The sequence below is a fragment of the Lissotriton helveticus genome, chromosome 4_1, assembly GCF_964261635.1.
Source record: "Lissotriton helveticus chromosome 4_1, aLisHel1.1, whole genome shotgun sequence".
NCBI lineage: Eukaryota > Metazoa > Chordata > Amphibia > Caudata > Salamandridae > Lissotriton > Lissotriton helveticus.
In genome coordinates, this window is record NC_136063.1 from 1,315,009,296 (window position 1) to 1,315,035,997 (window position 26,702).

Below are 26,702 nucleotides of genomic sequence, written 5' to 3' on the forward strand. Positions count from 1 at the left end.
CCTCCACTGGACCTCACTTCCTCCAACGCTCTCCTCTCTTTCACAGCACACACTGGTCTTGGTAAACAGGCAGGCGCTGGTGCTCCAGGCTCCAAGGGCACATGGTCTTGGATTCCCTGGGTGATCTCCCCTCACCCAGCTGAGAGACTAGCAGGCCATGGCCCCCAGTAATGATCACAGGCAGAAGTCTTGCAGAGCTTCTCCTCCTCGCACAGCCTGTCTTCTTGACAATGTTTGGGGTATCAAGCTCCCCTCTTTTAGTCTAGTCTTTGACGTTTATGTTGGGATCTGCTTCCTTTTCACCTGCGCTATCCTCTGTTGTCTCTTCCTCCAGAAAGCAGTCTGTCATAACAAGAGTGACTACAAATCTGAAAGCTCCACAGCACAGGCCAAGGGAGTGGATAGAGGTTCATACTTGAATGTCAGCCTTTGTGGTGTGTGGGTTCATAACAGTGACGTTGGAGCTCTTTGGCATACAAAAAGAAGGTAAAAGTGTCCAAATAGCTGTTGCCCATGCCATCCCAGTGGACACTGAAGTCACCAAGGAAAATATTGTTACCTGAGCTGATGAGGAAGAGATTCATGCATTCCTCAATGAAATTATTGTTTGACCTGGTGGGTGGTAAATCATATTCAATCTGCGGTTGGGGTAGTGGATGTGGACAGTTGCATCAATATGCACTCCAAAGACTGAAAATGGGTTGCTGGGAGGGTCCTGCATCTCAGAGACTTTCTGTGAATGAGGGCAAGACCTCCACTGTGTCTATCTTCCTGGTAACAATGCTAAATGGAGTAGCTGAGAGGAAGAAGAAGGTCTAAAGGGGGGTTAGATGAGACATTGAGCCAGGTTTCGGGAGGATCAGGAGTAAATATTACGCATCAGCATTGAGTCTGATATCTCCATACAATATTTAATTGCAGATCGACAAATGTGTAGCAAGCAGTTCAGGGAGAAGCTGTTGTCTTTCTGACTTGGCTGTTCCAGGAGGGTAGTTGGTATTTGTTTACATTTAAGAGGGGATGTTCATGCACTGGGAAGGCGTGTGTAAGTTTAAAAGTGGTTTGAGATGATGCTGGAAATCAGGCAGCCCCCCTGCGGGGAGATAGGAGGTGGTGGTAGCGGAATTTGAAGCTTTGTACCTTTCTAGGAGATGGAGAAGGTCTGAGTTGTCTAGGGGTGATTGAGTGTGTTTGGCTTGGGGTAGGCCGCTGTCTCTTGGTATGCTGGAAGGATGAGGAAGGAGGGTCCGCAGGAGATAAGGGGAGAAGCGACGAGAAGACAGTCACTTTGATGGCATGGAGCTGATGTGAGGACGGTCATTCTTTGAGAGAAGAGTGAGAACGCAGAAAGGAGCTTGTTGAACAGAGGCCAGTTATGTTCAGCAATTGTGGGAGGATTGAGGTGGACTACCAGGGATGGACTCTTAGTGGCAGTTAGGGGGGAATACTGGTTATTGTTATCTGGTGTTGGAGGATGTTAGGGCAGGAGACAATAGAGGTAGGGAGAGAGGGGGAGGCATATGGACCAACTGTGGGGCTGAGAAAAGGGAGGTGGCAGCAACCGGAGGAGGAGATAATGGTTTGTGGGAGGTTAGGGAGGAACGGTGCAGAGATGGCCTGTGGGAGGGATGTTCAAGGTCTAGTATTGGCGGTGAGCTATGGATGGTGGGAGGCATATCGGATTGAAGGAGAGTCTGGTGTCGGAGGTGTTGTCTGGGTGGGCCAAAAGGGGAGTAGAATGGCTGAGGAGTGTTATGGATGGACGGAGAGGGGGAGAGGGGGAGCATGGAGGATCGATGGAGGGCTTGAGGGTGAGATAACTGAAGTCGTTTGTGGTCAGGATTGTGTCGTTCGCTTGGAACATGAATTCCCATTGTTGTAGATGGATTTAAAAATGTAGCCCAAGAGGCCAAAGAGGGAAAAGCATTTGAGTTTGCGTCCAAATGGGATGCTAGAGAGAGATGAGGATGGGAGAAAATTGTGTAGGGACTTGATCCATAGCTCAGTTTTGTGTGTGAAGAGGAAGAGGTCGGGTTTGAGGGAGGCTTTGTGTTAGCAATGGTATTGGTCAGTGAAAAGAGTTTCCGAGAAGTATCTCAAGGTCCTGTGTTTCAGGTTTTTCACAGAGTGTTTAGAAAGATTTGGGGTGTATTTGATTTTGAAAGCGGTGGCGCCAGATCTGGAAAGAGGCGATGGGGGGAACTGGTGCAACGGGTATTGTCGTCATCTTGCTGGGTGATACCAGTTGGGAAGTTATAGGTATGTTCCAAGCAACCGTTCCTAGGGTAAAGATGATCTCACGTGGTCTTTCACAGTCTTGCGAACTGTAGGTAGATGAAGAGAGGGGTGTTTTTATCTTGTTTGAGGAAAAACGCTGTATTGAATGTTGGTTTTACTAAAAATGCCTCAAGTAGAGGCCATGTAGGAGAAAGGTAGGTCGGAGTTGTAAGCAGTGCGCTACAGCCAGTTGCTTATGAGCAGAAAGTGGCCACTCACCGGTGTCTGAGTAGACGGGCCACAGCATGAGAGAGGTCCCAGCAGCAATAAAATACCTGCTGGTTGGCAGGGGCGTAATACAGGCCCCTGCAGCCCCCGCGGCGCGGGGGCGACCCTCACCCTCCAGGGGGCCCCGTCAGCACCACACTTCTGCTGGGGAGTATACCAGATTGAATCCGGAAAGGGCTCCTTCATGTACCCTGCAGGGGCCCCCCTCAAGGTTTGTTACGCCACTGCTGGTTGGGCATGTTATTGTCAAGGTTCTTTTCCTGGAAATGTCTCAACTGGTGGCCATACTGGAGTCAGGCAGGCCGGTGTTCTAGTCTGTGTCAATAACTACAGCTCGAAGTAGGCATTGTGGACTCAAACAACACACCAAAATTAGCAGAATATGATGATTAGAGTAAGCAATTTCCTATGATGTAAGGAAAAAAGACAATTTTCAATGGTTATCCAGGCAATTGTGTTCTGGTAGGACCTCATAGCCCAAAAGAGACTAAAAGTAGCCCGATAAAACTAAACAATGGCTAAATTCCCCTCGGGCTCCTTCTCAATCCATTGGGTTAGATTTTGAGAGAGTAAGCAATAACTGGTACACAAGGCACTCTGCGTGCCGAAGCGCAGCCTTGAGGGGAGAGAAAAGTGCATCCAGCGGTCTCCTCCGCAACAGTCTGCGATGTCGTGCGGTCAGCTGGGATAACGGTCCAGTCCCTGTGACCCAATACCTTTATGCAGGGTTGCTACAGTATCCATCTGTCTTTTGTGTCAGAGTTCACGTCAACACTGTGATGTTTTGGATGTGCATGTCCACGGAGCTCCAAATCGCGTTAAGCTCATTGCGAGAGCAACAGGCCGTGCACCAATGGCGGTCACCAGGCAAATTCAGTGCACGGTCTCATACCCATCAGCATTTCGACAATTTTACCCACTGCTGCGCTTTTCCGCCTCTCAAGCCCATGCAGTTAGGGCAGTTCTAGATGCTGGAGTCACATAATGGTTCATGCTATTGGAGCCAGAAGACGAGAGCTCTGCCAGGCAGTGACCATCTAGTCTTGTTTCCTCACAAGGGACAGTTTCCCGGGGAATGCCTGCCTGGCTCACAAGGGGATCACAGACTGGATAGTGAAGCAAAAATGTGCGGGCAGTGGGGGCTCCACGGTACCCCAGAACTAGGTCTGTCGGCATAGTCGCATATAATGAACAATCTTGTTCTGCTTTCAAGTTAATGATTTAAGTTAATGCCACACACACTACAATCTGAATGACCCGTAAGCAGATGAGCACAATTTATAAACAGACAGAATTCCACAACTCACAAATGAATTCTGCAGCTTCAGTTTGTTTGCCTTTGTGCAGCCCCCAGACAACATTTTTTTTTATGGGAGGCATGGGTTAACTAAAGTCGGGGGCTCCAGGTAGAGGAATCCTGGATAAAAAGGGTTGAGTAAAATATTAAACTTATAGATTTTAGCTGTTATATTGCTAGTTCTTTAAGAATCGTTAGTGTATATCTCCAAGATGGCCCGAGCTCAGTTACCCTCAGCCCCACTTCCTACAGTCCGGTACTGACCAGGTGAGTGTTCGCCTCTATAACCTTTCACCCCTGGAAGCACATCTCACTATCTCTGCTGCAGGTCTCCTGAGCGCGAACTGCACAATGTGTCAGCTTTTCTACATAAAACAATGCTATGCATCAACGATTGTAAGGCACAAATATTTTAGTAAACACAGTCACAAACGCTTTTCAAACAATCTTTTGCAGGTGATACAGTAATTGAGCTCAGACACGTATAAGATGGCATGTCACATTGAATGCATACATTTGCATAATATGCTGTTCTGCACACAATCTAGTTTAGCGGAAGAACGCCATTATTTCTCGAGACTGCATCCTGATCACTTTAAACATTTTTTCCCAGATCGCAACAGCAAAACAAAATATGCCAAGGTTCCTGCGAGTTCAGCTTTTTGTGCCTGATCACTTGAAAGAGGGGAACGAAAAAATGCTAATGCTGCAGTCCTGCAAATTCCTGTAACAGCACAACAGAAAAAAAACAGCCACACTAATCAGGAACGCTGGTTACCTAACAGCACAAACAAGAATGAAGTAAACATATCCATTATCTCATAAGAGTAATTCAGAGCAAACAGTGGCGGCCAGGGTGTGTTTTTTTCCACGGCACTCTGATTTAAGTATGTCCTGTAGGTTACCAGAAAGCCCTAGCAGGCGTGTCCCACACACGCCATTGTGTGGTCCGAGACATACAATAATTACTTTATCATGCCACAGAGCGCTAATGGCATTACACCCCGAGGCTGCCCAATCACTCAGATCACCCACTGAAAATGCTTGCCGAGTTTCTATTTCAATGCAGAGGGCATAATTATACGCCAAAGTGCCAAGTGAACAGTTACAGAACATCAAGCAGGAAGAATTAAACCGCTGTTTGTACAGTCCTGTAGATTAAAAAGCCATCTAAAGGAGAAGGCGCATAACAGTCTGCACATTAAATGCAGTACTTGCATAAAATCTGAATTAAGGGAAATATGGCATTTACATTAGGAAGCTCCAAGCTCCTTGGCCAGGAAGCCACGTACATGCATAACGTGCTGCTAAACTCTGGGGCTCTTGCAGAAGCAAAGATCGAATATGCAATTACTCAGACAAGATGACTGATTCTCACCAGAACATGCACCGCAAATGAGGTTAAATCAAATAAAGTGCCTTTATGGAATGATGAGACTGCCTCAGCCAATCAGAATGTTGGAATGATGGCATTAATAACTAATAAGGCCTACATTCAGAGGCAGGAAAAGGAACCAGAAAGACAGCGGGTGTGTTTATTTGCATGAGCCTGGTGAGAAGGAGTAGGGGAATAGGGTCTAATGCTCTTATAGAGCACATGGTTTGGGGTGTTCGCTGCTATTCCATGCTTTATGGGCTCTCGCCTTTTGCTCGGCCCATAATTGCAGGGAAGAGAAATACTAGCAGTTAACACCCAATGTGTAAAGTGTTAATGCTCTAACGCCCTGAGAATTGAAGGGATTTCGCATTTAGCCTCGAGACTGCCTTGAGCAGAGGACATTAACGCTGAGCTGTAAACGGCGGATGTCTTGACCGAGTCTCACCTTAATATTTTATTCAGATATAGTGCTGCTTTGAGCATTTTCAGAGTTGGGAGGATAACAATATTAATTCAAAACAGCAAAACATGAGCCATCAATAATAAGCTTCAAGAATGGGGAGCCTAGGTCTTTTCAACATCTAGGACACCCATTTATAGCCCCTATAGATGCAGGTTCTGTTTGCAACACACCTGACCCCACCATAGTGGGAAGGAGGGGGGTTACTGCGTCTAGTGACAGAGAGGCCAGAGTGACCCTATTTTGTACATGCATATGGAGCTATGGTGCACACCCAATGGACAATCGGACATAGGGGACTGGTAATTAACAAGGATGGTGAAAGCAAGGTAGCACCAACAGTAGTAAACACTATGCAGCTCGTGACTTCAGCATTGCTGCATTAAGCTGCAACAGGTCTCCTGTATCCATGTGTATCACATGAAGGGGAATTCATCTAGATATCAGCATGGTGACCCAGGGTCTCCTGGTACTGGCTGATCAAGCTCAACAAAAACACTGATAATAAGGACTTTGCACAATGCTTCAGGACAGTTTCATACAAGTGAGACTCAAAAGGGCTGACACCGTTGTATTTGCACAATGTTTGACACTGCTGCTTACCAATTTCAGAATATAGCTTCAGATGGATGGTGGCAGCTAAAGATACCTGTCAGAAAGGCAATGCCCCGGCTGGGTCTCATTTGGCAACCCGAGGGTACGAGCTGTGTGAGTGGCAAAAGTTGTGGTTACTTTTTTTCCACAGTGCAACTGAACTGAAACAGGCCAGTGCTTCACGCGTTGTATTGAGGGGGCTCACTGACAGGAATTGTCTGTCTAGTAAGCTGTAGGTAGTTTAATTGATTATTAAAATTATTATTTTGAGAAAAGTGGAAGATGAGCATGGGGAAGCCACTGTATATGGGGGTGATCTCCAACCACCAGAGAACTGGTGTCTTACACACAACAGCAGGGTGAGAAAGTGCAGGCTCAGTGTTTAATTTGTTAAAAAAAAATGAGTGCCAGTATGAACGTTTTTAAGGAGGACTCAGGCGGCTGAGTGACGAGAGGATGTGGGCTGGGGAGGACGGCCTGAACTTGCACTCTGTCCTTCAGGCTCTACATTAAACCCACCTAGAGAGCCGCATGCACATCCAGAAGGGCGAGCCAAAGCCGCTCCTTAATTCCCACTATGGTTTGTGGAAATAGAAGAATGGCTGCCAATACTACAAATGGTAGTGGATCACTGCATAGGCTGTCCTATTTCCACAGACCACTGTGGTAATTAAAACAAGCATTTTCAATGCTAGAAGTCTCGCATTTACGCGAGTTTGAGCTATTGACATTACGAATGGCAATACCTTATAGTTTTGTTTTCGTTTTTAAAACATATAAAAGGCATTGTCATTTACAATGCCAATAGCTTAAACTCACGTAAATGTGAGACCTATTGCATTGAAAATGCTTGTTTAGGACTTGTGCCCAGACACACACATACAAAACACAGTAACAGGCAAACACCAGACACCACTGAAACGCACATTCAAGCGTGCACACGAACAGAAACAACAGCAAGCACTCGTACACACATAAATGACACAGAAATACATCTACATCCCTTCAGAGTAATCACTCTGCCCTGGCTCCTTCGAGGCTCCATTTCCCACTGTACTCCAAGCTCTATTTTCAAAATTATCGGCTGCTGATTCCACTAAAAAATGCCCACAACATTTAGAAAGGAAAAAATGGCCCACTGTACAGAATACCGAAACTCCAATTAACAGAGTGCAGGGCAACCAGATTTCTGTGTCACATCAAGTAATGTTGAATCATCGCTGAACTCTTGTGGGAGAGCCTGGCGGGCCCTAAACAAATTACACCCTCTCTCTACATTTGTTAAGTAGTCACTGAGTGCCAAGCGCTGCTGCATCGTCTTGTGAGCTCAGCTGCTGTACTTGTGGGAAGCGGGGGGACGGGGACGAACCCGCTCCTGATGGACTGTGCCCACCTACACTATGTAGCCACACCATATAGTTACATACAAACGCTTCGGCGATCCGTCTGCGCAGAAAGTCAATCCACATTTATTAATTGCCAAACGGACAGACCTTTGAATGGAAGACGCTGGTGGGCGAATTTCCACACGCGCAATTAACAAACTGATCAGAACGGGAGATAGGTGAAAAATCAATGCAACCTTGCGAGGAATGCGACACACTGCAGTACCACCAGCGCTCACTGTTTGCACACAAGCATTGAACCATCCAAGCACACAAGGAAACCCTAGCAACAGCCTAAAAACGGCAGCAAAGCCTTTTAAAGGAAGTTGGTGCCCCATACTTCAGATACATAGACACGCTTTTGCACTGTAAAGCACGCACTGTGACTGTTAAAATGTGATAGCCCTGCCAAGACAAACATCATACATGAGCAACCGCACGCAGAACCTGGAAGCAGAGGCTGATGGGAGGGCAGCATGTTATCACACCTCCTGCCATCAGTATTCAGTAAGCCACTCGAGTAATCCTGTCATTTTAGATACTTCACTGGGCACCATTTTGTCTTCTTCGTTTCCCCATGCTGTGTGATTGGCTAATGGCGATGCATATATTTTTGAGAAGGGCACCCAAATGTGAGGTCAGTTTCATCAGAGCCCTTTTTTCCGGAGTGCTTGAAAGATTAAACAGGTTCATTACTGTCCTTAAATTGCCAGGAAAATGTTTTGATTTCCCGTATTCCCCTTTCACCAAACATTTACATACAATATCAGCTCTGTCACAGCTACTGAGGAGATATGTAGAAAATCAAACATAGAAGCCAAGTATTTTAAAAGTGTTTTTTCCTTTATCAACAAACCATGATTTGAAACATCTGCTTTGTGAACCGTTATATTAATTATTTGTATAGCGCTGGTTGCCACCATCAAGTCGCCTCAAAGCACTGACGGGAGCAGTAGAGATAGAAAACCCGTGAAGCACAATGCCCCGCGCCTGACGCTCAGCTTTCACATGGCTGAGTGCAGTCAGTAAAAGGTGCTGCAATGACAGAGCCGGGCAGCGGTGCACCAAGCTTATCGGCAGGAGGGGTGAAGCACAGGCTGCGATAATTCAGGCTGATGTCACGGTCAGTTTTGCAGACAAAGTGTTGTAACTTAAGCCCTATGCGGGGACAGGAGATGTGCACGCGTACGGAGTGCACATCTCCTGTCTATACGCGTGCACATCTCCTGTCCCCCTTTGGACGCAATACCCACAACAATAGATCTCGCCAAGGCAAGCAGCACATGGGCTGCGTCGCTAGGCGAGACCTAAAAATGGACAACACTGCAGTCTATTGCTGCTCGGCAAATGAAAGCAGCATTAGATTGGTCCCTTATGGAAGATGGTTGGTAGTCCTGGTCCCCAGGAATAGATGCCTGTGGTGTCGACCGGCAACCACAGGAATATAGGAAATACTGGTCAGGCCCTTATAGGGGAATAGTCTGCTGAAAGACCGCATTAAGAAAATACCAACATATAGAGAAGATAGTGGCTCTGATCCCAATTGACACCAGTCATGATGGATTTAGAACTCACTGTGAGGTTGCCAGGGCTACACATAAAATTAAATACATATTGAAATAATGTAGCCATATATCACACTAGCGTACTGTACTGAAGCCAAAAGGGAGTTGGAATTGAAAATGTAATTCTGTAAACTCGTTTAGACCCAAGATCAACAGGTGCAGAGTTACTCGCCCACTCTAGGAACACCTTTTTTATTTAACACTCTACCTTTCATATACTGTACTATGTGTGGATAAAAAGAATCAATTTATTATAGTTACCAATAATATGACAACAATGGAGTTACAGCGATGTCAAAGGCACACCCAGCTGCCTCCACCGGTTACTTAAGGTGAGTCTCCTACATGCCTTATCTATTGGTTTCTAAATATCCACAAGCCAGAGAGACACGGTCTGATGGACTGAAGTGATGTCTCTTAACACTCTTCAAGCTTAACTGATGTTTCCCAAACACCTCCTGAAGCAGAAGCGTTTGACATGCAAAATACCAGACAGGATGGAAATTAGGCACAGGCAGGGTTGGACTGGCCTTAGCGGGCACCGGGCGTTTCCCTGGTTGGGGCCAGTTTTGGAACCCTGGGGGCCGTTTTTGTTACCGGGGACCGGTTTTGCAGCATAGCTGAAATATCGCCCCCCCTATAACAAAAGCAGCTGCAGTGTTTTCCACGCCCTCTCCCACCCCCACTGTCTGATGGCATGTAGGTAGCAGCATAGCTTTGTCAAAAACGAAATATCGTGATAATGGTAAATAGGGACTTGAGCATTACTGTTCATATATAACACTGCCTAAAGACGTGTCAGCACAACTTCCTTCCTAAAAAATTAAATTTCAAAACCAATTTGGAAAGGGAGGGGTGCTCTTAGGGTGGAGCAGAATGGGACCTAAGTCTATGGAAGCCGAACCCCATCTCTTTGTTATTTGAGCTTCTAGCTCCCTCTTCTCAGGCTGTGTGGGGTGTTTCCTTTGTGCATTTTAATGAATCAGGTGGGGTCAAAATTGCATAATCAGGGGTGCTATAAACCCTGGAGGGTTTGGGGGCTCACACTCTTTGCTTGTACCTTGGAAGTATATAGGATCTGGTAGCACCGTAATTAATCCACCCTCTCTTTCACTTTAAATTTGCCTTTTAAAAAAGGGTGTTATTAATGTGTTGGTAATTCTGCCCTTGATGGGTTATGTATCGTACTATTGTGGTAATTTCCTCTTTAGCTGTAGGATAGTCCAGGGATTTTTAATATCTTTTGGGAAATTTTACATCTCACACTTTGACATCTGAAGTCCTTGCATGAGAAATATCGCCTCTAGCATCGTGGAGGAAGTGACCCGACTAGGGTCACCTGGGTCACTCACGACCACCTCTCAGCCTTCCATACAAATGAAGAGTCGGTCAGACAGTAGTGAATACAAACCAAGTATATTTTATTCAGATACATGCAAGCGGAGTCCCGTCTGACCAGCCTCCTTGGATTGTTGCAGAGGGACTGACCTCAACAAACAGAGATACAATATGTATGTTCTCTAAACCAAGAATGTCCCACCCCTAATGGAAATCTACTAGCAGGTGCAGCTAAAACAGAGGAGTACAGTAAGATGCATTTCGACTCTGGGACCAGGCACACGTTATCTCCAAACCAAGGATATTCTGTTCATGTCTACAGCTAATGTGACAAAGCCTCTATCTATGCAAAGCATGAATAGTACAGCTAAAACATTTTTATTCCAACAATCGGCAGAGGGACTGGTATCAACCCTAGAATATGGGGTTTGGGGGCTTTATGGGCATTGAAGCATGATGGCAAGGTTGTCATTTTAGTCAGGGATCATGCAAGTAGTAAAACCTGTAATTGGTTCTCGGCTGGAGCAATGCTGAGCTCGATTTTTCCAGCCCCACATTTACCTTGCATTTCTGTGACGTAAACCTCCGGAATCAGCAGGAATCCACAAAATTCCTACCACCCAGTGTTCCCCCACTTGTCCTAATAAAAATGCTACCCCACTTGTGTGACTTAGCATAGTGCCCCCGACAAACTCAAATCAAACCAGGGCCAAAGAGAGTAAGACTCCCATTGACCTTGGTTTGATGCTTGTCTATTGCTTGCATTAGGTACAGCCTGCCACACAGGTGAGGTAGCCTTTTTATTGGGATAAGTGTAAGAACGTTGGTTAGTAGGAATTTTGTGGATTCCAGCAAATTCCGGAAGCTTATGTCACAGAAATGCAGGGAAAACATGCAATTTTAGGCAAAGTTTGAGGTTTGAGGGCACTGTGTGTAAGAAAACTTTGTGGGATCCACACAAGGCAAACCACCTGCACTCCCCTGGGTGTATAGTTTTCAGAAATGTCTGGGTTTGGTAGGTTTCCCTGGGCGGCCCAGATCCCTGGTTAAAAAAACAAAGCTACCCCATTGCCATATCAGATCATTTTTATGGCAGGAAATTCTGATGCCTCCACATTGCAGTTTGGGACCTTTCCTGTTGCAAGCACAAGGCGTAACCACACAAGTGAGACACATTCGTATCAGAAGACTTAGGGGAATGCTAGATGGAAGGAAGTTTGTAGCTCCCCGCAGTTTCCAGAACTTTACATCACCGAAATATGAGGAAAATGTGTTTTTTTTAGTCAAAGTTTGAGGTTTGCAAGGCATTATGGGTAAAACAACCTAGTGAATGCCACGCAAGTCACCTCGGTCCTGGATTTCCCTAGCTGTTCAGGTTTAAAAAATGTACAGGTTTGCTAGGTTTCCCTAGGTGCCAGCTGAGCTAGGGCCCAAAATCAGCAGCTACCCACTTTGCAAAAAAAACAGGCAGTTTTGAGTGGAAAATATGATGTATCCATGTTGGGTTCTGGGGCGTTTCCTGTCGCGGGCACTATTCCTACCCACACAAGGGAGGTACCATTTTTATCAGTAGGCATGAGAACATAGAAGAGTAGGACATTTAATATTACCCATTAGATTTTGCAGCATTTGTGCCTTCCAAATGTAAACCAGTGTATAAGAAAGAAGATATTTTAAAAAAATACTCTCTAAATCATATGCTTGACAGGTACCCACATACATGGGCGTCCGCAGGGGGGGGCGCAAGGAGGGGCACTTGCCCCCCCCTGGAGTGACCCTCCTTGCCCCCCCCTGCGGACGCCCATGAAAACCGTGACTTCAAGACGGGGTTCCCACCCTCTTTCCTCTCCTTTCTTTTATTTGCTTCCCTGTGAAATGGATCTAAAAAAGAAAGACGCTTTTGCTGGAAATGTCGGATTTTTCTGACATTTTAATTCCAAAGTGCAGCATTGGGAATAAAAGGCTTAAAATATGAAAAATAAATAAATAACTAAATAAAGTAGGGCAGAGTGGTAGCAAACTGACCAAACTGATTTTATTCACACACAAACACATTAGCGCCACTTTTGCAGAGTTTACCAGTGAAGCGCTATTTTTGTTTTCTTGTCTTTGTTTTCCCTGGACTTGGAATTAGTGCACCAATCCTGGAGGCACTGCAATGTATGGATTGGAAAACAAAATGTGTGCTGTGGCTCTGCGTCCAGGGATGTGGTCTTTTTACCATACTGCTTACGTTTTGTAAGGATATAAGCAATGGCCTTTGAAATGGGTCCATTCAGGGCCCTGTAGTCTTGTCCTTAACTTTTCAGGCAAAAGCACTCACTGATTTCTGAATAGTGAGTGTAAAAGCATTAAGGTAAGCATGTTGTTCCTGCTTACATTTCCCATGGTTTGCTAAATTTTGCATTCCCTATAAGTGTTTGCTTTTTCCAGGAAGTTGTTACTTTTTTTTTGTAGGCTGCATATTGCTCTTGTCTAGTGCGTAATTTAAATTGCGCATCCAGGTGTTTATAGCGGGCAAAAATTGGGTTGTAGTTGAAAACAGTGGGAGTTTTTCTCAGTGGGGCAGTACGGTGTTCAGTGGGGGAGAGGATGTGGCACTATGGTCAGAGCTGCTGAATTTAGAACTGGGAACCAGGTTCAGCCTTGATAACCAGCCCACCAGACCACTCTCCTGTGAGAGCACAATCACATGCTAGACCTTAGAAGGCTTCGCAACACCTTAGAAGTCCTGGTGTCTTCTCACCAGCAGGTGGACCCTAGCATGACCGGTGTAGGTTAACCTTCAAGGCTTGTCCACCACTATCAATACTGAAGTTCACCTCCAGTCTTGTGGGCAGGCCTATGAAGCAGCACACCCTAGAACAACAGTCACTGAGGTCACAGGACCCTTGAGAAGGGCCAGCTCTAGGGTGGTGCAACCAGAGTGACCGCACCGGGTGCTGACTTTAGGTGAAGGCATCATGTTTGCAAGTATATTATGGTTTTAAAAACATTTGCTGCCTCCTTCCTGGCCTCCAGCAATTTTCGGCAACAATAAAAATGTCATATTGACTCTGGTGATTAATGTTCTTCCTAGAGAGAGATCACAATTTTGTCTAGTGGAAGTTTTGATTCATGGAAAGGTAGCTCAGAGGGTTAATGTACCGGCTGCAAAGATCATCCGCCATGCAGATCACAAAGTGCACATAATGTAAATAGGTTAGTGGGCTACTGCTTTTGTCAGATAGATCCTTTTGTTACTTGCAGTTTATAAGTTAAAATCCTAACTTAGAACAGTGAGCTATTAACTGTCATCTAAGCCCTGCATACAAACTGCAAGGTATAAATTAGAGCGTTAAGGTCCCCCCACCCCCCGTCTTTGATTATCCTAATGTCCCAAAAAGTGTTCTTTTGGACAGAAATCAATTCTGATTATTAAGGAAAACCCCCAACCATGGTATTATGTTTTAAATTCCGGGTATTGTGTTTCTCCAGACCAATCACTATAAAACGATACGAGCTACTAGTATGGTTGTCATGTGACTCCTACACCTTGTAGTTCTTAGTCTTATGTAACATTTTCTATATAGTGATTTACACACATATTGATTGTCTCTGTGTAATGTGTGTGATGTAAAGTGCTCTGACACCCTACAATGGTATGAGTGGCGCTGTAAATCAAATTAAATGCATCTGAGAGTGGCTATGAAGACTTGGGAGGCACAGTTAAAGGGTGGTAGTAAGGGAATCCATGGCACAGGTGGTCATTGGGGGGCACTAACAAACATTAATGCTCAGGACACCACCAGTGTTATGGCTGGCCCTGCCCTTGAGGCCAGTCTGCCTCACCCAAAGGTACCTCCATTGGCCTTGTTTCAGCAGCAGAAGCTGCAACTCACCAGGGATTGGCAATGCAGGATTTGCACGCACACCAAACTAAGTTCGCAAACTTCACAGTCTCCCTGCTTCATTCACAAGCACTTTTAACATGTGCTGCCTGCTGTGGGGCCACTGGAATTAATTATGCAGCAAAGGATGACAACATTATGCCGTTGTGTTGACTAAAAAAAGGCTGCAGCGTAATGCAGTATATTTTCAGATATTTTATTATTTTGACGTGTGTACACATGCTAACAGTCACTGGAAATATTTTGCCTTATTAGTACCAGTGTAACATACAAACGCAGCAGTGAGAAAGGTGACCAGTCAACTTTTACAATAGCCCATCTACTCCGCAGCAACACAAGTCACATACATTTTATATTAACGTTTAATATGTTTGAGCTACAAACAATTTATTAGTTTAAATGGTCAGATCATGCAGCAGATCTTGCATTATGACAAATATGGCAGAGCCATAATTTTAGAGAAAACATTTGCAAACTAGGATATTTTGCCATTCATGTTTGAACTGCGGTTGTTGAAAAAGGGTGAAGTGCTGATGACAGAAACTCCATGGCTCAGAGACAAATGGCTTGTGTTTCCACATTTTAAAGTATTTGGTACATTCTGTGATTAGAAGCATATCCCACTTTGTGAATATATTTAAATGTCAATAGCTTATTATAACCTTAAATACTCATGTGTATCCATTGGTTGATTAAACTGGGCAGTGAAATGCCAAACAAATACTAAAAATTGGGATGTCTGCGCATTCTAGCCACACCTCTGGCTCCACCCACGGATCCAATCCTTGGGTTATTCCCGCCCTCTGATTCTCCGCCCACTGTTCCACTACTTTTTTTCCCCCACTTTGACCACTGTGTAAGACTGAGCATCCCTGGACCTGTGATGTGGCGCAGTATGTGCCACACATTTACGGTGCCTGGCTTCCGCATGGGGAGCTGGCCATTATTGTATCCCTAAACGTGCGCACGATGTCAGTTTGACATTGACTACACGTAGAGGGACTCTAAGTTTCTTTTAAAAAATATAGCTAACATTTGGACCTATACATTTTATTTTGTATAAATTAATTGAATGTGTGTAAAATTTAGCAATGCCTGGGGAATTCTAGTAAAGGGAGCACCCACTGGCAAATCACTAGCGGGTGTGATTGCTGCATTATTACTAACTTTGACATTGTGCTTTAACTTTGGATAAAAGTTATCATGAATTCTAGCACCAAGAAGCCAATATTGGTAAATATGTATGCTACAAATAATCCCTAACATACACTGTGCATACAGTATATTTAATCTGGTGCTTTAATCATAAGCTGTTTTAAAGTATTCTGATAAAAATCTAATCGTGCTGAAGACAGCCTTGATTGGTGTTGGATCGAGGACCCAAAAGTCTGCACACCTAGCAGACAGAGATAAAGCACCTTGTCAGAAAGTTTAGCGTTTTCCTACAGTTGGTGTTTGTTGGCCTGTGGCAGGGTCAGTCACATGTCCTGGATTCCTGGCATTTAATTGAGTCTATCCTAGTTCTGCGCCCCAGTGTTTCTTGTGCCCCATCTGGCACACATCATGTCGGAGGATGGTGATGACGTTAACATTCCTCCCCTCCCCCCCCCTGGAAAAATGTCTGCGGACGCCCATGCCCACATATTCAGATATGTACAAATAACCACTGATCCTAAACTCCATATATTGTGCCCATTTCAGAAATAACTAAATTATCTTGACACCTATTTTTCATCTACATATTACACTATATGAATTGGTTTATACTTAGTACACAATGAAAAACCATTGTATTGCGCAGTTCAGTTGTTGGATCAGGGCACCTTAGGTTCTTGGAGAATCTACAAACCCTATATAACCCCACAACCGAAAGAGTCTAGCAAAAGTAATGGTACATTGCTTTTATAAATCGTACATCGTTACAAAAAGTTATGGATGAAACATTGCAACAAATTACAGTTTTTTCCTGCTAGTTTTCAATGTTTCTTTATTTTAACAGTTAGTTTCTTTGGGGAAACCTTGAGAGATCTACACATATGACTCCATGCTTAATTTGGAATTTTGTCTACTTTTCAGAAATATATAGCTTTCCTGGAGGAGAGCTCGGGGGCGTGTTTTTCGTGCTCTCTCTGGGTTAAGGACGCACATTTGGCATGGATAGCGTATGTGGATGCAAAGTAATGGAGCACAAACTACACAAACTATCCCAAATGGCAAAAAAATATGATTCGCACTGGGGATGAAGGCGGGCCTGTTAGCAGCGAAAGGGTTAAAGTACAAGTAAACATAACATACCAGTTCTGGTGACAACATTCTGACACTGCCCTTTTTAAGTGAAAAGTTGTAAAGCAAAATAAAATGGAAAATATCTTCAAAAATACAACGTAAATGACATTATGGAATAGTTGTATTCTTTTTTCATCTTTGTCTAAACGTACTTTTCTTTAATAAAAAGTCTTTACTTTTTTCGGATGCACACTGTTTTCCACTTTTATATAAACACGAGGATACATCAAGGCATTAGCAGAATTCCTTTCCATTACTGAAGCAGACTATTTTAGGAAGTACCACCATATCGTACCCATGTGTTATTCTCGAATCACTTTGTCAATGTATTACTGTTGTACACGTATGCATGTGTAAAAATATTAAAAATATACCATGGATATAAATACATAAAGGTATGCACGTACAGCCAGCCAGTTAATATTTTTTACTGTCCAAAAGATATTTTGAGCGGAAAATATATGCTGAATTCCAACAAGCCTTTTTGGAATGTCTAATGATTCATAGTTTGCAATAATTATATGAAGCCAGCAAATATATTCCTATAGTATGTTACCGTACATAACACCATAGTATATAATCCAAAATACCTTTAACAATTAATTCTGCGTAGTTTGATACTCCAACCCCGACATCCGTGTGGATCATGCAGCGATATTTGCCAGCGTCCCTCTTGGTGGTGTTCACTAAGCTAAATGTCGCGATAAATCGACGTGAACTCGATACCTTGATCTCCTTTAGTGGCGCATCCCGTCCATGGATACCCTAAATAATGAAAAGACAGAGGGAACATTATTTCATACTCGTATTCGATTAAGGCTTTTGATCAACATTATTAAATAAACACAAAGTAAAATATAAAGGCCACAAATGGAAATCCTATAAAGGAAAAATTGAGCTAATGAAAGCAATACTGTAAATTTCGGTGGCCTAGTTACAAAGGTTTTATATTGGATCCAGGAACAGCTTGTGTTTTTTTAGAGATGACATGTAATGGCGCTTGCTCCATTCATGGCAAACTCATTGTATTATATACATATTTGTTGTACCAAATGTATCTGTGATGCGTTGCTTGCAATGTGTTAGGGGAGTTGGCTCACGGACGGTATGGCTCGTGGCACCTGGTATTGCTCGTGGCACCTCTACCCTGTGCCACGTGGACATTTAGTTTGAGTGTTGAGGGAGGACGACTAAATGGCTGGAGGTGCCTATGAGCTGGATGTGTTGGTGAGGTGCTGCCAAGGCTTTTATCTTGTCTTAAATAGCCACCATATAATAATACTCTAAAGGTTTTGGTTCAGTCACTTATAGCCAGGGTCTTCCTCCTTCAGCCATTGGCTTGAAACATTGTCAATTGCATATTGGATCAGCCCACAGGAGCATTTTTTTACACCTTCTATGTATTGCCAGTTTGAGTGTATCCTTCTGCCTCCATTGAAATGCATGACGGACTAAATTGCATCTAAAAAGTACACTGTTATTTGGTGAACCCTGGTGAAACAGTTCAGAAATTATAAGGGGGCTGGTGGGTGGGGATTCAAATCTCCATTCCATTCTCTTTTAAAATGGGATTTTCCATAGGAGATTTCACTTCAAACAAAACTCAAAATACACTTGTCAGATAGTCAACAGGTAAGTCCTTTCAGCCATTCAATACCTTTTCTTGGTTTCGTTTTGGCAATATAAGGCAAAATATGAGTGTCCAAGGCACATGTCAATCTATTGTTATATTTCTATTAGTTCGCAAATACCTGATGGGCATGTATGTACAAATACAATACTAAAGAAAATTGAAATTCAGGAGTTGCTGCATTATCTATCAGAGAGCGCAAAAGCCAGCCCACTTATGAATATCTCTCCAGGGCCTCTTTGACAGACCACAAGAATATTTCAAAAGCAAGGTCTTTGCACTACCCATACCCCTTACCTAGAAAAGAATAGGGACACTAATGACAAGTGTTCCACCCCACCTAACTCAATGGTGAGGGTTTAAACAATTGCCTTCCTAACATAAACTAAGGGTAAGGGTAGGCATCCACACCCTCCTAGCTTTCTCAAGTTAGGGAGGCACTCTAAAATTAATTTGAGGCAGCTCTCAGCTAACCCAATGTGTGTCTACCTCACAATGCTACAGTGCAGGAGTTGATTAAACATTCAACCCAAAGTCACCTGGCGCAATTTTGAGGGAGGAAACAGCCGTTCACCCTAGGGCACTGCCATGTTTCAGGGGGTGGGGACGCTGAACAACCACCCTCATTTGAGCTTGGATCTCGCTCCAGCATCAAGTTTCAAACTGATAACAGCGTGCAGGAGTGGGTCAGGGTCATCTGCACTCTGTTCTCAATTGGAAACAGGGCACCGGGGCAGGTGACAGATGACCCGCTCCTCTGTGGCCTCCTGTATTGTGCAGCCCACAGAGGAGCGATCACGTGCCCGCTGCGACCGGTTTTCAATCTGGGACAGGAGCAGATACCAGCTGACCCATTCCTTCATCGTCTTAAGCACTGGGCGAGCCACAGTGGGGCAGGACACTTAACGCTGCAACTTGTAGCCTGGCAACCACATCTCTATTTTCTTTTTCCTTAGTCCTGACACCCTTGTACAACGCAAAGAGGGTACAAGCACATATAGTATTTCTGTCCGAGAACAAGGAGAGGTTAGTTGGTGAAGGAAAACCACAGCCCAAGGGCAAGGCAGGTTGGAGTCGGAGTAGAAAGGACACATTACACCTACAGCTGGGCAAGGCAACAGTACCAAGAAGCAATAGGTCTCTAATGACCTTCCCCCTCACAACAGGGTTAACAGTTAGTAAACCCCTCAACGTCTTTTTTTCCACTGACTACCGAAGTTTAGGAATTTTGGGAGAGATTTTTAAAAATAAATTGAGCCTGGGGACTGTGAAAAAAAAAACAATCCCCAGAAAGCATTTCCCAGAGTTTCTGAAATTTAGGAGACTTTGATAAAAATACTGGAAAGCTGAATTAAAAGCAATAACTTTTGTATTTTTCAATGTATATCGACTAGGAGGTTACACAGAAGGTGCTGGAGGGCAACGGGTAGGTGGTCAAGTGGGGTGATGGAACACAAAAAGGGGCCACACTGCATAGAGGTACATGAACAGCAGAGAGGAGCATGGGAATACAGAAAAGTTGCAGGGAGCCAGGAGCACTTAGATGGAGTCAGGGGGCATAGAAAGAGTCCAGAGAGAGCAGGGACATGGAAGAGCTACAAGCAAGAGTGGCACCCAGAGAGGCTCGTATGTGAAGTGGGAATTTACACTGGGGCTGCACAACAGATGAGGACACAGAGTGACTGAAGGGGTAGGGAAGGCTGGCACAAAGAGGCTGCAGTGTGGATGATGTACACATAAGGCCTGCAGAGTGACATGGATACAAAGTGGAGTTACAGAGCAGGCGTGAACATGCAGAAAGGCTGCACATAGAGGGAAGGTATGGGACAAACAAAGCAGCTCCAGGATGTTGGAGGAGCATAGAGGGACGGCAGGGCAGGCTTGCAAATGTGAACTGTGGGAGTGGAGGAAGTGGTGGTAATGCACATGGAAGGGTGAAACCGGGGCAGATCATAGTGGCACATAGGTGATGCAGAGTGACATGAAATATCAACACACTCACCAACATATGGCAAAACATCGCTGATCATACACCAACACAACCATCATCATATGTATACACCACAATCATTAAATGAAAATACCCGCAAACAATCCCTAAAAACCCAATGAAATTCCATAAAGAACCTAAGGTTAAATATAAGTTGCAGTTGACTAATATTTCAACACTAGCATCACTACAAAAACTAAAATTCAATGAAATTGCCAAGTTAAGGTACAACCTTCTCCTTGTGTTGTAAATGTGTGCCACTTAGTCAACCTTCTTTCCCACCCCCAGCATACACTTTGCACAATGTCAAGCAACTTTTGAAACACCAACCAAACCCAATACAAAATATGGATAAGGAATGACATCATATGGTAACACTCTCTCCATCATAAGTACACAAAAGAAACATCATACACCAACGCCTACTACAAGGTAGCAACACAAGCACCAGTGCATGCCCATACACCCCGAAATACAAACACAGTTAAGTTCACACACCAACACAACTATCATACGTCCATTCAACTACCAGGAAATGCCCACATAGCCATCATCCACCGTCTCACCTACAATCATACATTTAAACAACAACCACAGCACACACACATACACTATAATACACCCACCATCATATGGCAACACACTAGCCATCATGGACCCACACAGCTTCCATTAACTAATACTGTACACCAGCACTGCAAAAACTTACTCACACCCTCAAACATCTATTTGCACACCAATAAACAGAATCAATAACTGTGAAACGTATCTCATTTCAATCCTTTTTATGTAATAACAGGGAGGGGCTCGAGGTTAAGCATGGCTTGAAGGGGAAAGGGTGAATGCAGAACCTTACCTCAACAATTTCATGACTTTTTCCGCGAAGCCACATTTAATATATTAGTCAAGATTATCTTCCTTTCAACTTCAGTTTTTAAGGATTAAACCGTGAAACTGTCCAATTATTTTAAGTTAAACTAACTGCCAATGACCTGACAAATATAAAGCCGTCAGAAATGACATCAGTGGTGACACTATAAATAACTTGGCTTTTACAGGTATAAAGTAACATTACACGTTTTGTATAAGTGTTATAATGATGTTTTGTAGTCCAGATAACTAAGCTCATAAACAGACAATGTAGGGTTGAATTTCGTTTTTGATAGCAGAGGAGAAAATGTATTGCTCTGCGCCTGCCCATCCATGTGTCTAACCCCAAAAAGTGAATGTTTGATAACTCTTCGGGCGCAGAAAGTAGTATTTGCTTTGAAATCGGGTGGCATTTGTGTAAGTTACAGTTGACCTCGCCACTAATTGAACTATCTACAACGCCAATGGGACAATAAATAGGCTTGTATTTGTGTGTATTAAGAGCATACCCTCTAGAACAGAGTAGGTTGTGGCTTCCTGGTCAACCATAATTATTTGAAAGTTAAAAGCAACTAGTCACTAAAATGTTCATATTAAAGTTTCACGTGTTGTTCCCAGTAAATTAAACACAGAGGGCTCGATTCCGATCCGGTAAAAAGTGTTCCGAATGGTCGTACGGAGCGTTTTTTCCCCGTACGAATCGTACCTGTAAACGTCCCGTACGTACGACGAAGTACGATTCATACCAGGAGCCGTACTCCGTATGAATCGTACAGAGACCGTACGAATCGTATCCCCGTACGATTCGCCCTCTGAACCCGCTGTACGGGACGTCTGTACGGTTCTCGGCTGCTTTTTCCGACCCGGCAAGTACGATTCGTGTTGGCTACGCTCCGTACGACCCTTTTTCTACGGGAGCTGAAAACTCCTGTAGAAGCAGAGTTCGCCCCGAAACAGGTACGGAACGGCCCCCGCCGGGTACGGTGCGTACCCCCCATGATCGTAGGGGTACGGCTCGTACACCCCATGATCGTAGGGGTACGGCTTGTACACCTACAATCATTGAGTAAGGCTCGTACACCCCATGATCGTAGGTGTACAAGCCGTACCCCTACGATCATGGGGTGTACGAGCCATACCCCTACGATCATGGGGTGTTTGAGCCGTACCCCTACGATCATGGGGTGTACGAGCCGTACGGTGTGTATGTGAATATGCACTTTTCCGTACGAATCGCCCTTACGTGACGTGGCCCGTACGAATTGCGTCCTGATCACCTGGTCTGGATCGTACTCGCCGAGTCGTATGGTGTGTGTACGAGTCGTACGGAAACGGCTCCGGATACGAATCGTACGGACGGTGATTTTACCATATCGTAATCAACCCCAGAGTGTGATTCCCCATGTGAACTAATTTCCAAAATATCAGAGATCACAATAGTAAATAAAACATTTCTAAAACTTTCAAACCCTCAATCACCAAAAAGAAAACAAGCCCAACACCACTTTCCCTGTCATAATAAATCCCTCTGCAATCAAATGGTCAAGGTAATAGAAAGTAATACAATCAAACAAATGTTGGGTGCGTAGTCTCGAGGGCAGGTCAGCTCACTTTTTGCCCCATATCCGTCATAATCAACAGCATGGTTTGACAAGCAGCTTCGAATTCATCACAGTGCTTCTGCAATGTCTCACGAAATTCACGGTTTCTCCCAATTTTCAATACAACATTCCTACCACAGGACCCAAGACCTTTCTGAAAAACACTCAAAGTTGACCACCCAGGAGTGCAGGCCACCTCTGAATGAGTTTTGTCATACAGTGGATTTCATTCCAAGATGGCCACCTGTATGTGCACACATCCAAGTCTATGTGTGGACAGACATTTTCTTATATAAACTATTACAAAATATATTCGGAGAGAGCCAGCCATGCAGCAACATGCCCACGCACGCATGACTGGTCATCTTGCAATTATAAAATATTCCTAAAAAACAAGCACTGTTTTCTATAACTTGGAAAACCATACACAGCAAATTAACTATTGCAGGAATCAGAAGGTATACAACGCTTTGGAACACAACAGATGTTCCTTCTTTTTCGCATGACTGTTATGATAATGAATGGGCTCCAACAGGACTTCAGAATGTAGGGCAGCTCCTCCAGAGCTAGGACATTTGCCCTTTTACAGAGCTAGTACCTCATTATGGAGTACCTACTAGTGGGATATTCAAATATATACAAATGAGACTGTTGTGTCCTTTCACGGTGTAGATATGGGGTGCCTCGTTAAAATACCATGGATTGGAACTACTGCAAGGCAAAAAACAAAAGGCCAGAATTGGTACACTGCTCAGTCTATTCCAGATCATTTTGAATGCCCTAGCACAAAACAGCCTAGCAAGCTGCCTGGGCACATTAATGTTATCACACAAATCTATTAAATAAATGCTGTGTTAAAATATCTAGGCTCAAAATACACCATTACAGGATTCTGCGAGATCTGTAATAAACTCCCAAAAGGCTACACAACTGGGGCTACAATCCAAACTTGTCTTGTCTTCCTTGTGGAGAACACATAGCGGGCACAGTTCACGCCTTTGTTACCTGCACTTTACTAGCACAACAATGGACACTGAATTTGCAGAGGTAAAAGTTGATACATGTAAGGGTCAGCACAAATACGGAATTAACATCACTTGGCACGTCTAAGGATATTCCATTGAAATACGCAGACATTGTCTTTCTTATGATAAATTCTGCTAGATAGTGTAGAGCTATGGCTCTGACTAAAACCTGATCCGCCTCTGCTAAATAGCAGTTGGAACCAGTTCTCGGACCTCAGTGGACTTGAACTTGCTATCATTAAGTGCAAGCCGGATACAATTATGAACTGATTGGCAGCCGCTAGGCAATTGTATTGGACACTGTAATATACATTTTAGGCTAGCTGCATAATCTAATAGGTGGTCATAATGTGCTTAAACCCATTTCTCTTTGTCTTTCTTTCATCTTTTATGACTGACTTCCCCTTCTGCGATTTCTCTTTTCCGCTGATAATTTCTTGTGTGTATATAAAATTCTTATTGGACCTGACATTTGTTATTTTGATAATCTCTTATAAATCATATTGCTGAGCCATCTCTCTTTGTATCTTGCTGTGCAAAATAAGAAGATAAAATATTCCAAAGGAAACCATCACTGTCAATGTTTCTATGGGTATGCTGACTCAATATATAGTACCTTAGCCTATGTGAAGCAAATTAAGTGCACTGAACATTTAAGATGCCACACCTTTGGTGGCGCTGTTTTTTACGCCAGTAATGTTGAATATGTAGTAAAATTTCTGATGACTAATGCCATCCTCAGTTTAAAGGCGTTTTTAAGTTAACACAAATATTAGTGTCTTTTGCTTCCTCAGAAAGAGTGATAGTATACACTTGTTTGAAGTAATGAACCACGGATGGTAGATCGATGCTGCGGGCAAGGCTACCTACTTAGGCTTGACAAGTGGAAGAGACAACAGCATATTGCCCAATACATCAAGATGACAATATAAAGCACAGTAATCAAGAATCTGTCTGCGACAGGTGAGGGGAGGATGTCACTGAGCGGATTGAGACGCCTGGGAGGTGGGACGCAGTTGTTAATTTGAGGCCTTCAGCTTAGGCCCACGGTTTACAAAGCCTGAAGTTTCTGATGAGGACTTCAATCATCTGAGAGCCTCTCAGTTGTCAAGTTCTGAGCCTCCGTGTATGAGTGTCTTGTAATCTCCATGGTCGCAGGCCCATGAAAAAAGATTGTGTATCTTAATTGGATATTTTCAATTCTGCTGGGCCTTGAAAAAGCCAAAAAGTTAATTTAGGTTTTATGACTGCCACTGTTTGATATTAGTTTCAGTTTAATTACACTGCAATCATTGCAGACTTTTAGATGTACTAGTCTATCAGACATAGTCAAACTAATTGATATCTGCATTTGAAATGGAAAATGCATCAACAGTACTTTGTACTGATGTAAAATTTACATTTCACACTATATATGCTGCACAGAGTTCAAGATATTTTTAACACACGCATTTTGCATATAGTTAGTTGAATGATCAGTAAACTATGACATGACGTTTGAGATAAAGGGATTTTGCTAAATTGTATTTGAAGAAATTATTTATAGCAAGACAAATGTCATTATACCACTGTAAACTACGTTTGCCAAGTGGATCATTTGCACCCAGTCGCCACTAACCCTTAACAAATGTAGCTATAGACCACATACGGCGTCCATCACGGTATTAGAATATGGGATACATTCTACAGCTTGACTTCTATGTACCACTAGGGGCACTGGTCCTCATTGTAGTCATTTCTACCTAGACACCCCCAACCAGTACTTTTCAGCACAGTTTTGTTTTAAAAAACGTTCTCCTATGGAATAGGCAACATCAGCACCACACAGGTTCTTTGCAGTACTATGACTTCCAGATCTATTCCTAAAACATTGACCCTCAGTTAGATTACAACAGACACAAAGGCAATACTCACAGGCCCACACATTTATCACATTTCAAACTACATGTGAAGTACATGTAAAAGAAAACCATAATACTCTCGCTAAGTGGGTGGTGCTGCTGCACACTGGCTACTATTGTGTTTCACCGCTACCTTTCAGGGTCAGAGCTACCTAGAGCGGTAGAAGATAAAAATGTTGTGGGTGGGCAGCCTGACAGCCTTCTCACCTTAGAAGGAACAAAATGTCTGCAGGGGCTCAGAGCCAGACAAAGTTACATTTCAAAAGAGAAGAAACCTGGAAATTTCACCCACCCTTGCAAAGGGTGAGGTTTTACAAATTTGCTGGTAAAGGTTACACTTCACAGATCAAAAGCACTTCACTAGGTTCTCAGGTATGCAAACATCAAATGGTAGAACAGGGGTTTCTTGGATCACAGGGCATCCTATCACAGAGCCCAAAACAAGTAGTGGCTCCGAGATCACTCATCTACTCAACAAGAAACAGAGATATGCAGGTTTCTTCTCCTTTCATTGAAGTTGCATGTTATAGATTGTATTACAGTTCCATCTCAACACAAATCCCAGCCCCCAATCACTTCAGAAACACATTAAAGGCACATTATCATTGAATATAAAGCTTAAGTCTTCATCTGATCTGGCAGCTCCTTTGTCTTCCTGCTGCTTAGAGGTAGGCCGAACTTCCACTTGATTTACTCTTGTTCCTTCTTTCATCAATATGATCCCTGGCCACTGTTGGAAAACAAGTTCCATCTGCACCGTCAACAACAAGTGCTGAAGCTACTCAAACTGCAAACTATTCATAGGACGTAATGTTCCGGTAAGGAAAGCATAATGGGATGTTCTCCCTGCTACCTTCAATGTGGTCTTGGTATAACCTGCTAAGGGTCTGTAGGTCCCTCTTAGTAGTGCCTAACTTGGACCAGTGGTTTCCTGTGCTCGGCACTAGCACTCAATCGTCAACACTGGAGCTTATAGCGAGAACTCGA

General features: G+C 43.7%; 1 protein-coding gene across 18 annotated transcripts in view; it reads right to left on the reverse strand.

The window, feature by feature from the left end:
* PTPRM (protein tyrosine phosphatase receptor type M) overlaps positions 1 to 26,702 on the reverse strand; it is a 1,498,021-nt gene that overhangs the window by 958,686 nt on the left and 512,633 nt on the right. For all 18 annotated transcript variants that reach the window (XM_078687901.1, XM_078687900.1, XM_078687899.1 and 15 more), the window contains exon 6: positions 17,289 to 17,463. In XM_078687901.1, coding sequence (XP_078544027.1) covers positions 17,289 to 17,463 — 175 coding nt within the window. The remainder of the gene's footprint in view (positions 1 to 17,288; positions 17,464 to 26,702) is intronic.